We start from the raw sequence: 21,929 nt of genomic DNA on the forward strand, positions 1-21,929 counted from the left end.
TTCAATATGTAATTTTTGGTAATTTCTTCGATCCATATAATTATGTTTGCTACCCAGTTCTATTTTTTAATTTAAACCCCTTGTTCCCCATTCAGTCATACACTAAACAAAATCTATGAAATTTTAAGTCAGAGGTTGGCATTTACTTTGGATTTCTCTCCTTAAATTCATTTATTCTGTTTCACTTATGATTCACAGTGACTTAAGGTAAAATGTCTCAGCATTACCAATGTGGTTGTTAATTGTTCTGAAACAAAGGATTGAAAAAGTCTGTCAGAGTTAAGACATTATAGAAGGAATTTTCTCAATAAATCCTCAAAACTAATTTAAAAATCAGATCCTATAGACATCTTTCTTATAATACCTCTTTAGATATCATCATATGCTGAATACTACCCTAAACTAGACTACTAAGCTCAATTTTTGAAGTAATCATAGTCTAATCCAATTTTACATTTAGCTAAGTTAACTCAGGTTTTTCACTGTATTGAGTGAAAAACATCAGCAAAACCAATTCTGAGCAAATTAATTACTATACATTTATTTTTATTCGATTAGTCATGATTTGGTAATAACAAGCAATTACTCTCTATATTTTTTGCAGATTTGCTATATGGGTAAAACAAAACAAAACAAACAAACAAAAAAAACCTCAAGGGCTCAGTTTTAAAAAACCAAACTCACCCCACAAAGAACCACAGCAGATCTCAGAAGTGAATTCCTTTTCATACATGTGGATTAGTGGTTTTTTACATGCAGGAGAGACATAGAGTGGGTTAACATTGACCTCAGAAGGTCGCTTAAGTGATTTCTCAGGTACTTCTACGAATCCAGTATATACTATGAAGAAGTAGGGGGGAAGATATGGAGATCAATTACTAGTCTATATACCATATGTGCTTAAATGTTTCCATAAAAGAGATACAGCCTAGAAAAGTTCATTTTCCTTTAGTGTACTTCATTTTTTACTGGAAGTATAACTTCAATAACTCCTAAAACACCAAATAGCACAAATCATAATGATTAAAATACATTGCTGAATATGAATATATTTTGTTGAAACAAACAAACAAAAAAAACCTCAAGGGCTCAGTTTTAAAAAACCAAACTCACCCCACAAAGAACCACAGCAGATCTCAGAAGTGAATTCCTTTTCATACATGTGGATTAGTGGTTTTTTACATGCAGGAGAGACATAGAGTGGGTTAACATTGACCTCAGAAGGTCGCTTAAGTGATTTCTCAGGTACTTCTACGAAACCAGTATATACTATGAAGAAGTAGGGGGGAAGATATGGAGATCAATTACTAGTCTATATACCATATGTGCTTAAATGTTTCCATAAAAGAGATACAGCCTAGAAAAGTTCATTTTCCTTTAGTGTACTTCATTTTTTACTGGAAGTATAACTTCAATAACTCCTAAAACACCAAATAGCACAAATCATAATGGTTAAAATACATTGCTGAATATGAATATATTTTGTTGCTGTGGTTAGAATGCAAAAAAAAAAAATTTTTTTAAAAATCCAGATGAAGGACTCACTTTCTCAACCGCTGCTCAAATTTATTACAACAAAGACTCAGTGAGGAGTACATTTTTAAAAAGCATATTTTGATCTAAATTTACATCAACTGAGTATCAGAGTGATTTGATTCCTTCTATATCATGAACCAGCAGTTAAACGCTATTTAGTATGTGAAGAGATCGATCACAGCGTTTAGAGATAATACTAAACACACTCACAGATGGCACTGGCAAATTCAGCATCAGCAGACCTCCCAGAACCTTTGGAAGGAAATGAGTAGTTGGCAGGAAAACCTGATTGTGTTAATGATTCCGATAAGTCCTTATTGTCATTCTCATCAGGTGCAAGGGGTGCAACACCTGAGGCAATGGTGCCTAGGGTCTCACTTCCACCACCTGGCCCCTGAAAGAAAACCAAAAACCAATTTTTAAATTTTAATAGGAGGTTAAGAATGGGAGCAATTTGCTTAGGGGTCATTTGAAAAAGAGAATGCAAAATTTGTAAGATCAATATTCTTATAAAGTCCACATTTACTAGAGAAGCTGAACAAATTCAACAGAAGAGTGACAACTAGCCTATTATTGAGACAACTGATGCCAGAAGAGAAATGCAAGTTTTAAGTCCCAACTGTAGAGTCTGGGGCCCAATATTTGTAAAATTTTTACTACACACCAGGCACTGCACAGGACATCCTATTTACATATCTTCATGAAATTTTACCACAACCGACAAGTAAGTATAATTATCTGCCATTTACTTATGAGGATAAAGTTTGGAGAAGTCAAATAATTTATTTACGTTCACAGAGCTGGTGAGTAGGAGAACCAGAGTTCAAAGTCAAAGTCTGCTTGGTTCCTAAATCTACATTCAACTATGCTATGCCAAACAGCCACGTAAAAAAATAAAAAGCACAGTGTGGAGGTATTTGTTCCACTGCTTTAAAGTACCTTCTCAGAATTCGGAGAGTTCAATATCTTCAGGGAGACTTTTCGAATGACAAAGCAAAGGATGGAAAATCAACCAACATAAATTCAAGAGTGTGAACATGCTTCATTGAAAATTCACCTTGCTTCATTAATTTACACTGAAAATATCCAAGGATAAAGCCATGAATTGTGACAATTTATGTGGTATGCTATATCCTGTGGGAAAACATACTATTTTTGACATATGGATAGTAAGCCCGTTTGTTGATAAGTTCTTTTTGTGTAAACAGTGATACCTATCTCTGAGAGAGTTGTACTGCTTGTACTGCCCTTTCAAAGGCTGTTTTTTATGACCTTTCCAATCACAAACATGTGCTGTGGCAGCATGTCATTTAAAAATTAAAAAGAAAGGAAGCTCTATTCACTTTGTAAATTTCCAAAACATTCCTTAAGATAACTGGAGATACCCAGAGGTACTATAAAACCTATGTTGGGACATTCTGTTTTAAAGTCTTTAATAAATTAAAATAGATGATAGATAGATTATGGACAGACGTAGATACTTTCCCACTGATACTTTCCCATAGGAAACCATTCAGAGAGTCTACTTCCTCACTCTATTCACTTTGTAAATTTCCAAAACATTCCTTAAGATAACTGGAGATACCCAGAGGTACTATAAAACCTATGTTGGGACATTCTGTTTTAAAGTCTTTAATAAATTAAAATAGATGATAGATAGATTATGGACAGACGTAGATACTTTCCCACTGATACTTTCCCATAGGAAACCATTCAGAGAGTCTACTTCCTCCCTTTTTTTCCCTCTTTCCTACCTCTGTTTATTTCTTTTATAATCATTGTTTGCTTACCATAGGCCTGGCCCTAAGTTGGACCAGAAAAATAATCAAGGATGGATTAGATATAGTTCCTTCCTTTTGAGTTAATAATTTAGTGTGACAGAAAAGCAAATACATAACTAAACTACAATGTTATTAAGTAATAAAATGGAACTATGGGCAAAATTCTTGCCAGCAGAGAAAGAGGTATATAATTCTGTTTTTGGAAGTCAAATATGATACTTGAGTTGAATCATAAAGGATGACTGATTCATCAAGCAGAGAAGAGGTGAGGGAGCAGCTTTCCAGACAGAGGGAACAGCTTGCACAAGGAACACTAATTCAAAAACGTGTATGGCATCTTCAAAGTCAGTTTGTGTGATAAAACAATAGGCTGAAAAAGTAGATTGGCATGATCTTTCCTCTGGATTCCCACCTGTGTTTTCAGATATATAGATATTCCCCATTTGTCAAGAATTAGTTCAAATGCCATGTGTTCCAAGAAGTCTTCTCTGTGAAAATTCCTATTGATTTAGAATCTGTAAAGTTACTTGACTATTTAAACCTATTTGCAAAGTCAATACACATTTTGTGAACAAGATCATTATCTCAACACAGTACATTGTTTTACCTAAAATTGTACATGCTAACAACTCCTCAAATCGTTAAACATAGATTTACTACAAGATGTAGCAAGTTTAATCCTGAATATATCCCCAAAAGAACTGAAAGCAGGGATTCAGAATATTGTTATAGTCAATGTTCATAGGAGTGTTATTCACAGTAGTCAAAAGGTAAAAACAACCTGAGTCTGTCAATAGACTAATGGATAAAAAAATCTTCGTATACACATAGAATATTATCGAGCCCTAAAACGGAATGAAATTCTCATACTTGCTACAGCATAGATGACCCTTGAAAACACTATGCTAAGTGAAAAAAGCAAGAGACAAAAAGACAGATGTTGTATTATTCAGAAATGTAAGGTACTTAGAAAGTAGAATAGAGGTTGCCAAGGGTTTGGGGCAGAGGTTAACCTGTGGTTACTTTTTAAATTGTTTAATTGTTTGGGATGATGAAAAACTTCCAGAAATTGATAGTGGTAATGACTGCACAACATTGTGAAAGTAGTGAATGCCACTGATTAGCATATTTAAAAATGGTTAAAATGGTACACTTTGTGTTATGTATATTTTACCACAATGAAAAAATCCTTTTCTGGAAAAGAAAATTCCATATGTTAACAGACACTACACCAAGCTCGATCTGAGTAATAAAGGCAAAGAAAAAAGAGGTTTTTTTGTCCCTGGAAATAAACAGGAATCATTAAAATTAGAAGAAGGAAAGATCTACCTACACATCTATAATTAAAAATGTTTTAGGCTTTAGATTGGAAATGACTAGAATGCTATATACCACATGAAGAAACACATTCACAATAAGAAGAGTTCATTCTCCTTTATGGTGCCTTACCTCCTGGTGACATTCAAAGTTCTGGGATGCAGGTCTCTCCAATCCTGGACCATCTGTCTCTGAGCAATTTTCTCTTGCATTAAGTTCAAGACCTCCACTCTCTTCATTGGTTCCACTGACTGCTTTACTTCCCATATACCTGTTGTCTCTTATTGCACTGCCTATATTGGCTCCATATCCTTCTTGCTCTTCAGTGGCTGTATTGGCTGCACTGGCTGCACTTCTGCCACTTCTTCTACTGGTCCTATGGCTTCCATTGCCTCTACAGACTCCTTCTTTTCCATCACTTCCATCACTACCATCTTCCTTACAGCTTCCATCTCTGTTACAACTTGCCCTGATAATAAGTTCAAATTAATGAAAGAAAGCCACCAGTGCAAACACATTTGAAAGTCAGTAAATGAAACAGAATTAGGATGTATCTTATACATATCTATCATGTTGAGGCACATTTTTGTTCTGTGTGAACACTACTAGCATAATATAGACAAGAAAATTGCCCTACTGCCCTGTTGATCTTAAATAGTAAATAAACACCATAGCCACCATCCATTCTCTGGTTGCATTTTGGTGGTAGAAGGAAAAGAACTATCATTCTTTGTTGAGTACATGCGTTGGGTTAGTAGCAAGAACATGTATTCATTTCTTATATAACAGTCTATTTCATATGTTAGCAACTTCACAACTGTATGAATGATTAAGACCATATTTTTGGTTCAACCACAATATATTTGAATTATTCTTTTTTTTTTAATTATTCTTGCAACATATCTAGTTTATATTAATTTATACATTTGTCTTGTTTCTAACAAAGCAGTTTCTGACTATTTTGCTGCAGAATCCTATTGGTCTACTACTCCATCAGGAAATTCAGGGTAGAGAACTCATATCTTATAGGACTAAGTCATTTAGTTAGTTGCTAAAAACACCAAGCTTAACAAAATGTCTTGATGCTTTCTTTTTTGTATAAGAGACAACATTAAACATATATACTTGTTTTATTTTTTTATTTTTTTACAGATATTTTTGCTATAGGGCACATGAGCTTGCCAGAGAGACAGACAAAGAGACAGAAAGCAAGAAATCACCCCCCGGGGGGATGGCCAGACTGCAACCCTTCCTCCTCCATTCTCCTCTTGAGATTTTGGATGCGTGCACACTCACACGCCCTGAATGAGTTTCAAGCCTCTGGGTCCAGGACTAGAACCACAGTTGACCATGTAAGAGTCCAGCGACATAACCATTATACCATCTGCTGCTCTCAATGCCTGTTTTAATCCTAAAAGCAAATTTATTTGACAATGAAATTTGTGGTAGATTTTTGTATTGGAAAAAAATCAAAAGAGCTCTTTGTACTTTCACAACCATTTAACCAGGTAAAGATCATTTTATTCTATACATGGCAATATTTCAACAGTTTGAGAAATTCACAACTATATCACAAATACCAGGGCTTCATTTTATAGTTATTAAGTAGCACAAATCATTGTCACTCAATTTATCACACTTCATATTTCACATAGTAGGATGATTCAGTAGCATTAATATTTAACAGAACCATCCAGACATTCCAGTTATGAAGAAACTCCTCCTAAAAAAGTACTTCAATGAGAATAAAAATGAATGCAAAAATAATGTAAAAGTCACTATTCTGCATTAGAACAATTTAAAATCTATTATTAAAAATCAAACCATTGGGCCAGCCTGTAGTCTGGTGGTTAAAGCAGCTAAATTCTACATGGTGACTGTGTGGTTTGAGTCTCAGGTCTGGCAGCTTGAAAAACACAGAGCAAGTGTGTGTGTGTGTGTGTGTGTGTGTGTGTGTGTGTGTACAAAATTCCAAAAGGAGGGAGAAATAGAAGAAAAGAAATTGCAGTGTAACTATGCCTCATGGGAGGGGTAGTTATTTTCTCCTGTTCCTTCTCTCTCTCTCTGTCTCTCTCTCTCGGGTAAACACACACACCATCTAGCAAATTAAAAACTTGAACTATTTACTAATATGAAAGTGAAATTAATTCATCTTCTTGTTAATAAATTTTTAATATAAATCAAATATGAAAATAGTTCCAATGTTATAAAACATGGTCATTGTAAATAATTAAGAAAAACCAACCTTGGCCCTCTGGGCACATCATCTACACCTTCAACAGACTCATCATTGTTGTCATCATCATTATAAGCTTCACACACAGCAATGGCCTGATCAACATGGTTATCCAAGTCATCACTGCCAGTGGCATGGTCATAGGTATCTTCATAAGCATCATTAGAATCATCATCATCATCACCATCAGTATCAGCACTGGCATCATAGAGTTCAACATAATCACCATCTTCTTCAGGTGGCTGAATGACAGGTGCAGGAATTAACCAATCATTCCGGAAGATTTCAGAGAGTGCATTATAGCCTACCCATTCATTTGTCAAGTATACGGGGGGTGATATTTTTCCTACTTTAAATCCATCTGGAACCTGTGTGCATAAAAAAGGTTAATGTAGTCTCTAATAGTGTTTCATTTTTTTTTCTAGATTGGAAAATTTCTAAGCTGACAACATTTTAATTTTTATTTTCCAATGAAGTAACAATATTCATTCACTAGATCAAACCAATATTTTAGTGAGGATGAAATGCCAAAACCTGAATGTCAGGCCATGATTAACAGTGGCCTTTCTGGATCAAATAGGACAAAATTTACTCACTTTTTATCATTACTATTGTTCTTATTATTACTCCTATTTATCTACTGAGGAGTAGACATGTGGTTTTGATGTTGAAGAGTAGAACAGGCAATTTGATGCTTAGTCACTGTTTCCTTCTGTTTTATCCCCTCACATTAGAATAACACAAAACTCCTGAAATTGATATGTTAATATCCTGGCTCTGATTTTACACACCGTAGGCCATCTTAAAATATTTCAAGGTCTTCTTAAAAGCAAATTAATATAAGTCCACCTTTTAAGTATGGTATGTGTCAAATACCAACTTTTGGACAAACTAGAAGATATGTATGTATGGGAGGCGTCATTATAAATTTAAAAGATAGTAGAATGCTCTGAAAGTACAATGCAGAAAAGAATGGAAGACTTTATTATTGATGCAATTAGAAGACCCTTTAAATTTCACTAAATGTTTTATTTTTATATGTTGCCTCATCACCCAAGAAATGCTATTAAACACAAATTGAGCATCTAATCTCTACCCCTTAATTTGAGATTAGCCTCTACAAATAGCTCTTTATCACTCCTTTCTCAAATATGTTCTAACTCAAGAATGGGAAAATAAATCACTGTCTAATCATTTGAGAGTTTCTCATTTCAATTTGAATTTCTAAGTTTTATAGTCTGTATGCTAATATAGCAGTGGGGACCTATTTTTTAAAGATTAATTTAAAAAAAAAAACAAAGTTCAACCTTTCTTTCCTTAAGTGAAGATAAGAATGTATAAGTCAAAACAAATTAAAAGTTAAAAAATAAATAGAAATATAGCAAGTTGAAAACCTACATGGACATCAACCAGCAACTTCTGATCAATAGTAGAATAAGGTGGTGATGACTGGGACCTCCTCCTGGTCACAGATATTTCATCCTCAGAAGTTTTTATGGAATGTCAAAACACACAGTAATACTGATGATTACAGCCTTTGCCTTCATTTGTACATTGTACCAGTTCAATCCCTTGTTGCTTTCCTATATTTCTATGATTCCATTTAAAAAAAATTCAGTTTAGGGACCGGCAGTTAGCATAATGGCTATGTCGCTGGACTCCCATGTAGTCGACCACGGTTTGTGTCCCGGACCCAGCGGCTTAAACTCATGTCGGGCGTGTATGCATACGTGCCCAAGATCCCGAGAGGAGAATGGAGGAGAAGGGATTGCAGTGTGGCCATTCCCCCTGGGGGGTTATTTCTTACTTTCTGTTTCTCTGTCTCTCTCTGTCTTTCTGACGAGCACACACACCGTGTAGCAAAAACCTCTCAAAAAAAAAAAAATCAGTTTAAAAATTCTCATGAGGCCAGGATCCTAAATTCTGTTTTCAGAGGTAGTAGCAGGCTCAAGTTTTATTCCATCTATAGACCTACATGTTTTTTTTGGTTTGATATTAAGTGCACACTTGCTAGATATTCTAAATATTTCTGTGTATCTGCATAAGAAAGTATAAAGAGTGGAAGGCAGGTATATACATTTTAAAAATGTATCATGAATAGAAAGAATTTGGTGTACCAATGGCTTCATATATTAACCAGTAGGAAAAGAGCCCAACAGTATATATTAATCATATGTATATCATAAGATGATGTATTAGTCAAAATTCTCAAGAGGGGAGTTGACTCTGAAATCTTAAACTCTCATTTTCCTCTCAGTGATATATGCTGAAGTATTTTCACACAGTTGAAGAGTGAGCTACAGAAAAGTGAAAAAACGTTCTATAGTAGTACTATGTAATAGAACTTTCTACAGTGATACAAATGGCGTGGTGGTTAAGGTGCTGGACACTCCCACATGGCTGACCATTGTTCAAGTCCTGGACCTGGTGGCTTGGTTTTTCACTTTCTCTTTCTCTCTCTCTGGTCAAATTAAAATGAATAAATAAATAAAACTAAATAAATAATATTTTTTTTAAAAAAGAATTTTATCTGCACTGTCCAACACAGTAGCTGAAGTTACAAATTACTATTGAGCATTTGAAATGTGGCCAGCATGCCTGAGAAATTGAATTTTTAACTTTATTTAATTTTTAATAGCTACCTGTGGTTAGTTGCTATCACATTGGACAGCTCAATATGTACTGTAAATATTGTACAAATGTACAAATGCATTCAGTTTGGAAGTCAAGCTTTTGATAATGAGTTGCATTATGTTAATACCTTGCTTAAAATTCCAGTGAGAATATTTATCCTGCTCCAAAAATTAGTAGGTCTCAGTGTGCATACTTAGAAATACCTTCACTAACGGATCACTCCTGTCCCTGTTTATTGATTTTGTGTGTTTGCATTTTAAAGATAAGTACTATTACCCCTCTTTTATTTTCAGCCTTGATATATATAGCCAAAGTATAAAGCTAAAGTATAGACACTATAACTTCAAGAAACCTGTATTTGTGATACTGCTGTCTTTTGAGAACATTACACTGAACACTTCACACTTGTGCTCATCTTCTGGCACTGTTGCATTTTTGCTATTTATTATTTTTTTCTGCAGGAAACCATTTTATCTTGATTTTTTTCTTTGTTTTATTTGTTTTGTTTTGTTCTTTTTTTGGTGTGTTAATAGAGCACATAAGAAGGGGTATTTTGAGATTCTGAGGCAAATCTGTAGTAAAGTGCTCTGATTTCCTCAGCAACAAAGCAAAGCAATGCTCTGGGAATCTTAAGTGATCTAGATAGCACAGACAACAAAGTAACAAAATTTTAAAGCTAAACATAGGTTTAGGTATTATCTGTACAGATACTATCTTTTTCTCCTCCCCATCGACGTTTATAACTACCTTGGGGCCAAATCCAAAATTACCTTATCTCAAAAGGCAACATAAATAAACCTTTAATTTTTAGTAGTTTGCTCAGTATTAGTGAAAGTACCCCTAATAGAACCAGAAAGAAAAGATTCTGGGAAAAAAAAAAAAAAAAAAAAAAAAAAACCTCCTAAAATTATGCTTCACATAGGCTTAAAACATAGTATTTCTGCACAAGAGGACACCACTGCTTAAAACAGTTCTGCCATCAGGACCAGCAGGTGGCATGGCAGTTAAGGTGCTAGACCCTCTTATGGCTGACCACACCAAATCACACTGAGCACATGTCATATGTGACCAAAATCCCAAGGGGAGAATGGAGAAGACGAGGTTGCAGTGTGGTCATCCCCCCCCACACCCAGAGGGTAATTTCGCATTGTCTCTCTCTGCCTGTGCTCCATCTCAAAAAAAAAAAAAAATTAAAAAATAATTAGTCTTTTTCCTATTTTCTTAAGCAGAAGATGGGGGGACAGGTGGCATGATGGTTAAGGCACTGGACTCCCACACGGCTGTAGTTCAAGTCCCAGACCTGGTGGCTTCCTTTCTTTCTCTCTCTCTCTCTCTGGTGAGCACACATGGCCTATAGCAAATTTGAAAGAAAAGAATACTAAGGAAAACTAAATAAACAATTCATAACAAAAGAGGAAGGTGGGGTTTTTAAGTTCACATCTTCAAATATTCTATTTTCCTAAAGTGAAGTACACCTATATCCTCATTATTATTAACACTTAATAAAATCTATATGCTATTTTTTACAGATGACTCAGGGATTCTTTTAGGCCTTTTTGCCTTGCTTACTGACCTGGATTGCTTAAAACTAGTTCATGCCAGACTTTATGATACAAGGCACAGGTTTTGCTTTCGTTTATCCTACTATTTCAAAAATATATATAATTCTCTTAACTCTCAAAATTATATCTTAAAACACTTTTTTGAAATTCATTTCACAATTTGTGAAGACATTTTCCATTATTTGATTAATTACTTAATTTTTCAGGTGTTATGAGTAAAACCATCAGTTTATAGCATTTAGGAATACTTATGAGACACTATACATATTTTTGGAAGGTGAATAATAAACTAATAAATAAAATATTTGCTAATAACTAGGCCATTGAATAATCTTTTAAAAATATTTTATTTAATTTTTATTTATTATTTTTTAATTTGACCAGAGAGAGACAGAGAAAGAGAGATGGAAAGTGAGAAAGGAAGGCACCAAACCCAGGACTCAAACCGTGGCTCACCGTGTGGGAGTCCAACACCTTAACCACCACGCCACCTGCTGGCCCCGCTATAGAATAATCTTAAGACTGCTTACATTTTAGCCTTTTTGGAGAGGACTCTTCCAAGTTCCTTTCCCATATTTTTCTCACTTGATATAGAAGCTAAATACACTTGCCTCTCCCTGCCTCCTAGACAGAGTCCTAACTACTACCCAACTAAAAGAAGAAATTTAACTTTTCATTTCTCTAAAGTCACCACTCACTACCCAGTTGCTAAATCCAGTGTCCTTTTGGTACTAATCTACTTTGCCTCCCTTACACTTTCGATGTATTTCTTCTTGAAATTCTTCTTTCTTGACTTCTGAAATATAAACTGTTAAACATTAGCATTGGCATTGTGAGTTTTCGTTTTTGAGTGAGGGAGGAAAGGAGAGAGAAAGAGAGAGAGAGAAACACCTTTATTAGGGTCTCATGCCCCAGTCCTTCCCCCCAGCCTTCCCAGCCAGCCAGAGTCATGGGCACACACGTGCATGCCTGGTATGTACAGGTTGACCTGGCAACCAAACTCCTAGTCTTCCATGGGGATCCAGCATCGTTGAGCAGCACACTACCTCTATGCCGCTGCAGCTGGCCTAGCTCTGCGTTTTGACTGTTGAAACTCTGTGCTTTGAATCACCTGATGCTGCTGGGTAATTCTGAGGATTTTGGGAACTCCTTTGTCTGATGTCAATGGGCTTCTGAGCTTGTTCCAAAAGAGACTGCCGAGAAACACTAGTGAAAAGATAGAAAAGCATGTACCATATTCTAATATTCATGAGGGGAATGCACAACATCAAAAACCAACAAAAAATGTTACATAAATGTATCAGTAAATATCAAAAAGAAACAGAGCTTAAGTAAGTTCTAATTCTCTTCCAAACCTGCTATTTTATCTAGAACAGAAGAACAATATCAAAAATACAGAAATAAAATAATGTATTTCCATATAGTATGTTTCCTTCACATATCATATTTGCTTCTAAAAACTGTTATAAACTTTCTTTAAGCAAATAGACAATACTGATACCTGGGAAACACAGCAATAAATGAATCATAGTATATGTGAGTATTTTAACATAATAAACAAAATGAATGACTGTTTTTGTCAAATATTCTGTTATTATCTTGATTTTAAATGATTGAAGCTCATTTATGTGTTAATGCTCTATCCCTGATTTAGAAAGATGAATAAAGAGGGCACATTTGCTTTTTTTTTTTTTTTTTTTTGAGAGGTTTTTGCTATAGGGCACGTGCTCTCGCCAGAAAGACAGAGACAGAGAGACAGAAAGCGAGAAATCATCCCCCAGGGGAGATGGCTCTGCCACAATCCCTTCTATTCCTTTCTCTCTTGGGATTTTGGGTATGCATGCATACGCACTGGGCCTGAGTTTAAGCTACCAGGTCCGGGACTCGAACCGCGGTCGACTACATGGGAGTTCAACGATATAGCCATTATGCTAACTGCTGGTCCAAGGGCACCTTAGCTCTTACCAATCAAATTGAAAGAATATTTAGAGAGTTGCTTTGGACCAGTACTACTAAATTTTATAGCTGCTTTTAGATTTCTATATGGGAAGGACTTAGGTTATTGATTTTGGTCTATACCAGACAAAAGTATTTTCTTTTTTTCTTTTTTTAAAGAATATTTATTCTTAAATGATAAATATTTTTTTTCTTATTATTTTGCCAAAGGGAGCATGCACTCAGCCGAGAGTAAGAGAGGGAGAGCGAAAAAGCACCCCCTATGGGAATGGTCACACCACAATCCCTTATCCTCCATTTCTCCATCCTGTTGAGATTTGGGGAAACATGCACATGTACCTGGTATATTTGTTTTCAAAACAACAGGATCAGGATGGCCAATCATTAGAATCCAGTTCCCTTAACCACTAGGTCACATACGGGACTGGCCACAGACAAGTCTTCTCTATGCTCCCAAATTTCAGGAAAGGCAAGAATTTAATCTACATAGTTTTATAAATTCAAACATATTTAAAGGAAATGTACTTGCCATTAATAAATTCATAATTTTCATTGTAAAGTGAGCATTCACTCCCAGCTTAACACTAAGTTCAGTTTAATACATATTACATGGTAATAAAAATAATGTTTCATGATACCAAAATTGACTACTCAAAATTAAACTAGTACTTTCCCTTTGAAGCCAGAAAGGAACATGGCAACCCATTAATTGAGCCCACAGAAAAAGTTTCCAATACTACAAAAAATCAAATCTATGCCATCTGATCATACTGTCTAGTATTATGCATATACTAAGAGCTCAGTAGATATTTACTAAATGACTGAATTAATGAATACAAGTGAAGTTCTCTTCACTGTAAGTTGGGCTTGGAGGGGCATCACTTTCAAAGAAAATCTACTTTAAAATTTGGCTTTCAAATGTAAGACATTGAATACAACATCTAAAATTTGGAATTTGATCCTTAATAATTACTGAAGAGCGTAAATATTACAAAGATCAAAAAAAAAAACGTCAATATTACAAAGATCAAAAAATACAGTGACTAGTGTCAATATCATATATAATGTTTTATTGTTATTATACTAAGTCTTGCATTTGATTTTTAGACTAGCCCAATCTGTGGCATTAGCTTCTGAGATTAAGGATAATTTGTATGTGTTTTATCACACAGTATATGAAAGAAAAGTCACTTGAAATTTTATGTCCTTTAGTTATCCATTAGTAAGTAAGCACTGTCAAAGGATTCATTATTCATTATTTTTGTATCTTTTTAAAAATTGTGGATCTTGCCAACTAATTATCAAATTATATAACACAGAGACAGTAATATATTTAACGTGAAAGTTCTAGTTAATGGATTATTGTAGCTAAGGCTTTGAATGGGGGACAATGATGACAAAGAGGAAGATGTTATTATTAATATTTTAGTTTTGAATTCACACAGAAATTGTCAAAGAAAAAAGCCTTAGTTTTCTATCTGATAACTAATCATGAATAATTTGAATATAGTAGTCAGAGACACATACCTTAAAGAGAACTTGACATGGTGTACTCGATCCTGGTCATAAGGCAGAGAAGTAGGTATCTCCTGGACCTTAAAGACAGTACAATATTGCAATAGAATTCTCAATTGTAAACTCTTTTGAGCTATTGACTTATGGAAAAGTGCATTCATTTATATATATTTATTCCTAAAATACAACTTACAAAATAAGTTTTTTATAAATAGATTCTATTTTCAAAATTACTTACACTGCAATATTAGAACTGCCTAACCATAATTTCTGATGGTTATTTTATTTAGCATTAGAACAGATTCTGAAAATCAGATAATGAAAAGCCTTTATTTTGTTGTTGAGGAATCTGCAACCTAGAGAGGGAAAATCACTTTTCTAAAAATTCTACATTAAGTCAAAAGATCATCCAAAATCAGAATACAGGCCTTCCAACTCCTAATTTAATGTTTTTCAATGTTATCACATTGCTTGTTTTTATCAAGACCAAACTTCTCATTTAAAATTTAAATTCAAATTTTTCTCCCTTTTAAGGTAACCCTAGCTGTCTCATTTTTAGGAAAGTATTTTTTTCACTTTATAATTTATACTGTCATACTCAGTGTTCCGAATACTTTTTCACCTCTAAATACATGAAGTTAAATTTCACTAATTATGCACCAATCTAATATAGCAAAACACTCAAGAAGGGGCACATACAATGAACCAACTTCCATCCATAGGACAAATTTACATACTTTCTGCCATCATGTGTAGACAGGGCCTTGGATATTGTCCTGCCTCATTTAGTTTATATAACTAGCTTTCTACTCACAATAGTTTTTAACTGTTCAGAAAATAGCTCATTCCAACATGTAACAGGGCAGTCACACTATATTCTTTAGAAAGAAAAATTTCAATATGTTACGTCTTTTAAAAACCTACCATTTTCATGAAAGATAAAATTACTGTACAGTATCAGGAAACTATACTAGCCCTAAAACAGTACTTTTTTTCTTTATGAATTGACCTATCACTCCAACAGACAGATACATGACAAATAAAAAACTGTTGTCAATCTTTTATGTTTTGCAAATGAATGTTTACAGATATAACCAGATGTGTCCCAGTATACAGGATAAACATCTGCCTGACTAACTCTTTTCACTTTCAATTCAGATAGCTGGCGTCATATTGAGTCAGTTGAGGCTTCTTGGTTTATAAAGCTTATCTCAGTAAGTTTGTTAATACTAGTAAACTAGAGATCAAAATTATGCAGGATAGATAATGGTCTAAATAAATAACATAATATTTAATAAACTGGCTATATTTGGTCTGAAAAATGAGAACAGAAAAACAATTAGTAAGAATAGCATACTGGGCCAGCCTGTAGCATAGTAGTAGTTAAGATGGCTGGATCCTACATGGCAAACTGTGGGGTTTGAGTCCCTGACCCGCAGCCTGAGAAACACACCAGACCTGGGTACATGTGTGTCCACAATATGAAAAGGAGAAATGGAGGAGTTGAGATGTGGTGTGATCGTGTCCCATAGGGGATGCTTTCTCTCTTTCTATGTTTCTCTGTCTCTCTCTTTCTGTCTCACTCTGCAAATTAAAAAAAAAAAAAAGAAGGGAACCAGCAGTTAGCATAATGGCTATGTCGCTGGACTCCCACGTTGTCGACCGCAGTTCGTGTCCCGGACCCGGTGGCTTAAAACTCACGCCGGGCGCGTGTGCGTGCGTACCCAAGATCCCAAGAGGAGAATGGAGGAGAAGGGATTGCGGCGTGACCATCCCTCCTGAGGGGTGATTTCTCGCTTTCTGTCTCTATGTCTCTCTCTGTCTGTCTGGCGAGCGCACGCGCCCTACAGTGAAAATCTCTCCAAAAAAAAAAAAAAAGAAAAGCATATACACATACTAAAGCAAATGATGTATTTCAAACCAGACACATCTCATTATGTTTTCTGCTTAAGGTGTCATACTTAAGGTAATAATTATTACCTGAGAGAACCAGTAAAGTCATTTAATGAGGCAGAGAGGAAGATACATTGCCTCTTCTAATTAAATAATACAATCCATCTTATGTTCCTTCTGTCAGTGATTAGTATTTATAAAGCAATACTCTTTGTTATTCACTTCAGAAGACTGTTAGTGTCAGGGGGACTGTATTTTAAAAGGAGAATTGTCCATACAAAACTTCAGAATAGACTCCTATGAAGAATCTTGTACTGATTAGAAACAATAATGGAACTGCTGACCCACCATCAATAAGGAAAGAGTTTGAGTTCTTCACACACTCACCTAATCTGCCTTAGTGAACAATAATCTTTTACATAGCTGGTTGTTAGCAATGCTGGCAATGATGGTGCTACTTATGAACAAGAACTGAACCCACAATTCTAGCCTCATCAAATACGTGTGCTCAATAGGATACAGTAATCCTCTATTATCTGCAGCAAATATGTTCCAAGATCCCTAGTGGAAGCCTGAAACCGCAAACCCTATAGTAATATACTGTTTTTCTCTATATATACTTACCTATGATAAACATTAATTTATATATTAGACACAGTAATAGGTTAACAATAATTAATAATAAAATACAATAGTTATAACCATATACTGTAATACAAGTTATGTGATTGTGTTATCTTTCAAAATATGAGAGGATATTTAACAAGTGTATAAAAAATGTGTTTCATAAAAAAGTATACATGGATTTCAAAAATTTTTGCACCAAAATAAATTCTTATTTCAATTCCATTTTTTCACACACCCTTTGAAGTGCCCTTGTATCGTATTATGCTGTAGATCTCAGCATACATTTTCCCCTTTCCTTATTTTTTAAAAAAATTTAGATTAATTTCACATTTTATATAAAGTCCTGGTCATTATGTATACTATATATATATTTTTTTCTAACAGAGAATTTCACATTTTTTCACATTTTTCTTCTATTTGTACTTCACACCAACCCTCTCATATCCACTCTCTACCATCTACTCCCCTCCCTTACAGTATCTTGTATCTATACTTATCCTTTCTATTATCATATCTTCAGATCTTTCCACTTCTGCCATAGAATACAGATATTCAGTACATATTTAGTGGGGATATACACTGTTTATCTTTCTTTGTTTTTTAGCGTATTTTTTTCCATAAGGTGCATGAACTCACCAGAGAGAGAGAGAGAGAGAGAGGAAAAGTGAGAAATCGCTCCCCAGACCCTTTCATCCTCAGACCCCTTCTCCTCCAATCTCCTTGCAGGATTTTGGGCATGCACACACATGTGCCCTGCATAATTTTCAAGCCACTGGATCTGGGACTGGAATAATGGTCAGCCATATAGGAGTCTAGCACCATAACCACCAGGCCACTGGCTGGCCCCAATGTGTATGTTTCAGTCTGACTCAGTTAACTCAACATTAAGTCTTCTATATTCATCCACTTTGAATCAAACAACAGGATCTCATTGTCCCCTATATCTGAGTAATATCCCGTTGTACATATGTACCACAGCTTTTCTATCCAGTCATCAGTTTTGGGGCACTTAGGTTGATTCCATGTTTTAGTGATTATGAATAATGCTGCAATAAATATGGATGTGTGAGTGTCTTTCTGATCGTTTTTCTATCCTTTGGGTAAATAACAAGGAGTCCAATTACTAGGTCACATGGTAGTTTTATTTGTAGGTTTCTGAGGAATCTCCATGTTGTTTTTCAGAGTTTGTACTAATTTACATTACCATCAACAATGTAAGAGAATTCCCTTTTCACCATAGCCTCACCAGCACTTGTCATTCTACAGTTTTTTAATCCTAGGCATTCTAACTGGGGATAAATGGCATATCGTTGTGGTTTTAATTTGAATTTCCCTTAATGACAAGAGACTGAAAATTTTTTCATATGTATTTTGGCATTTACTAGTTTTAGACCATTGTCTATTTAATTCATTTACCCAGTTTTTAACTGAATTATTATTATTATTATTATTACTATTATTATTTTTAATGGGTGAATGCTTGAGTTCCCTATAAATTCTGGTTATTAACTCCTTACATTAGGGATAATTTGAAAATATTTTCTTCCATTCTGCAGATTGCCTTTTCACACTGCTTAGTTTCCTTTGCTGTGAGGAAGCTTTTTACCTTGACATAGCCCTACTTGTTCATTTTGGGGATTATTGCTTGTGCTATAGCGATCTTAGGTGAGAAATCTTTGCCTACTCCAATATCTTCAAGTTTTTCTCCTAGTTGTTTTATAGTTTGATTAAATCTTTCATTCATTTTGAGTTGATTCTTTTTTTTTTTTGGTTTTTGATTTTTGTGTTTTAGAGAGATTTTTGCTATAGAGCACATGCACTTGCCAAAGAGATAGAGAGTGAAAAGGAGAAAGTGAGAAATCACCCCCTTTCAGGGAGGGTGGCCATGCTGCAATTCCTTCTCCTCCATTCTTATCTCAGGATTGTGGGTACACATGCACACGCACCCAGCATGAATTTTAAGCCACCAGGTCTGAACCGTGGTTGACTACATGGGAGTCCAGCGACTAACCATTATGCTATCTGCTGGTCCCTAGTTGACTCTTGTTAATTTAGAAAGATGTGGGTCCAATTTTGTTTTTCTGCAGGTGGATATCCAGTTCTTCCAGCATCATTTGCTGAAAACACTTCCTTTTCTCCACTGCATTGTCTTGTACCCTTTGTCAAAGATCAGTTGGCTGAATGATTTGGGGTTTATTTCTGGATTCTTTGTTCTGTGCCATGGATCTACATGTCTATTTCTGTGTCAGTACCATGCTATTTTGATTATCACAACTTCGTAATATATTTTGAAGTTAGGTAATGAGATGCCTTCATTTTAATTCTTTTTTCATAGTATTATCTTGGTGATTTGGGGTCTTTTATGATTCCAGACGAGTTTTATAATTTTTTTCTGTTTCTGTGAAAAATATCACCAGTAATTAAATTAGAATTGCATTGAAAATGTAAATTAATTTGAGTAGAACTGAAATTGTAATTATATTGATTCTTCCAAACCAAGAACATGGGATGTCTTTCCTTTTTCTTTTTTGTATGTAATACTAATTTTTATTTCAGTTATCATGTTTTTCCTTGTGGAAGTTTTTTTACCTCTTTGGTTAAGGTAATTCCTATGTATCTTATTTGCTTCATGGCTATTTAAAATAGAATTGCTTTCTTCAATTCTATCTCAGTCTGTTCATTGTTGGTGTATAAAAATGCTATGGTTTTTGGTTCCTGCTACTTTATTGAATTAATTTATCACTTCTAGGAGAATTTTCATGAATTCATTTGGATTTCCTATATATATAATCATATCATCGGCAAACAGGGACAATTTAGCTTCTTTTCCTACCTGAATGTTTTAATCTGCTCTCTTATCTGACTGCGTTGGCTAGGACTTCCAGCACTACATTGAAAAGGAGCAGAGAAAGTGGGCAGTCTTTTCTTGTTTCAGTTTTTAATGAGAAAATGTTCAGTTTTTCCCTATTTGATATGATGTTAGCAATGGGTCTGTAGTATATGACTTTTGTTGTGTTAAGGAATATCCCTTCTGCCTCTGTTTTGTGGAGAGTCTTGATCATGAAGTCATATCATATTATAGCAAATGCTTTTTCTGTATCTATAGATATGATCATACTGTTATCTTTCTTTCTGTTAATGTGATGTATTACACTTTTTGATTTGCATATGTTGAACCATTCTTGCATTCTTGGCATAAATCCTACCTGGTCCTGGTGTATAATCTTCTTAATATGCTGTTGGATTCAGTTCACTCTTGTTGAGAATTTTTGCATCAGTATTCATCAAGGATATTGGTCTGTAGTTTCTTTTTTCTCTATGTCCTTGTCTCGTTTTTGTATCAAGGTGATGGAGGCTTCTTTGGAAGAGTTCTTTCCTTGTGAATCTTTAAAAGTAGTTTGAGGAGAATTCGGGGTTAGCTCTTCTTTAAAAGTTTTGTAGAATTCAGAAGTGAAGCCATCTGGACCTGGGTTTTACTTTGCTGGGAGACTATGCATTACTGACTCAATCTTATCACCTGTTATTGCTCTATTCAGTCTTTCTATTTCATCCTGATTCAGCCTAGGTAACTTGTATGTGTTCAGAAATTTGTCCATCTCATCTAGGTTTTCTAGTCTGTTGACATATAGTCACTTGTAGGATCTCTCATAATTTTTTGTATTTCTGATATACCACTTGTAATATTAACAGCTTTGTTGCTGGTTTTATATATCAGGTTTCTCTAAAATCTTGATTAGTCCACCTAATTATTTGTCAATTTTGTTCATCCTTTCAAAAAATCAGCTTTTTGTTTTGTTGATTTTCTGTATAGTTCTTTTATTTTCTGTGTCATTTATTTTAACTCTAATCTTCACTATTTACTTTTTTCTGTCATTTTATATTTTGGTTGCTATCATTACTTCTATTCCAGCTGCTTCATATGTGATGTTAAGTACTTTATTTGCCACCTTTCTTTTCTTTTCTTGGGAAAATTAATGGCTATGAACTTCCCTCTTATGACTGCTTTCATTGTGTCCCAAAGGCTGTGGTAAGTGGTGTGTTCATTATCATTGGTTTCAATGAATCTTTTGACTTTAAGTAGTTTGAAAGTTGTTCAGGAGTATGTTGTTTAGTTTTCATGTTTTTGTGTGTTTTAAAGGGCTCTTTCTGTAGATGATTTCAACTTTAATTTCATTATGGTAAGAGAAGATGCTAGGTATAGTTTCTACACTTTTAAATTTGAAAAAGTTTGTGGCCTATTATATGGTCAATCTCTAAAAATATTTCATGTGAAGATAAGAAAAAAGTGTATTTTGTAGTTGCTGGCTGGAATGCTCTAGATATGTTTGTCATGCCATTTCATTTGTAGTATCAATTAGCTGATGTGTATCTTTGTTTATTTTTTGTATAGATGACCCGTCCAGTGGTGATAGTGGGGTGTTAAAATTCCTAAAAATTAGTGTGTTACATTCTATATCTCCCTTTAGATCTAGCAGTCTTTTTTTTGTTAACATATTTAGGTGCCCTGGTATTGGGTGTATAAATATTATGGCTATTATAACTTCTTGTTAAGTTAATCCTTTTAGAACAATGTAGTGTCTGCTTTATCCTGTTTCATCCATTTTTATCCTAAAATCTATTTTGTCTGACATCAATATCAAGATTCCTGCTCTTTTGGGACCAGCATATGGCATAATAGCTATGTTGTTGGACTCCCCATATAGTCAACCATGGTTCAAGTCCTGGACCTGGTAGCTTAAACTCACACTGGGTACATGTGCATGAGTACCCAAGATCCTGAGAAGAGAATTGAGGAGAAGGGATTGCACCCTGGTGGGTGATTTCTCACTTTCTGTCTCTCTGTCTCTCTCTATCTTTCTGGTGAGCACATGC

The 21,929-nt window shown here is 34.7% G+C and overlaps 1 protein-coding gene and 1 long non-coding RNA gene across 2 annotated transcripts in view; one reads left to right on the forward strand and one right to left on the reverse strand.

Moving 5' to 3' along the window:
• The window catches only part of LOC102501164 (uncharacterized), a 153,472-nt gene that overhangs the window by 57,488 nt on the left and 74,055 nt on the right, over nt 1–21,929 (forward strand). The window lies entirely within an intron of this gene.
• The window catches only part of NRK (Nik related kinase), a 167,848-nt gene that overhangs the window by 23,662 nt on the left and 122,257 nt on the right, over nt 1–21,929 (reverse strand). Inside the window, exons 15-21 of the mRNA XM_006171949.2 lie at nt 14,550–14,617; nt 12,161–12,272; nt 8,269–8,352; nt 6,880–7,238; nt 4,767–5,103; nt 1,747–1,930; nt 1,114–1,269 (exon numbers count right to left, since the gene is read on the reverse strand). Of these exons, the coding sequence (XP_006172011.1) occupies nt 1,114–1,269; nt 1,747–1,930; nt 4,767–5,103; nt 6,880–7,238; nt 8,269–8,352; nt 12,161–12,272; nt 14,550–14,617 (1,300 nt within the window). The remainder of the gene's footprint in view (nt 1–1,113; nt 1,270–1,746; nt 1,931–4,766; nt 5,104–6,879; nt 7,239–8,268; nt 8,353–12,160; nt 12,273–14,549; nt 14,618–21,929) is intronic.

Source organism: Tupaia chinensis, unplaced genomic scaffold, assembly GCF_000334495.1.
Source record: "Tupaia chinensis unplaced genomic scaffold, TupChi_1.0 Scaffold150128_1, whole genome shotgun sequence".
NCBI classification, from domain to species: Eukaryota; Metazoa; Chordata; class Mammalia; order Scandentia; family Tupaiidae; genus Tupaia; species Tupaia belangeri.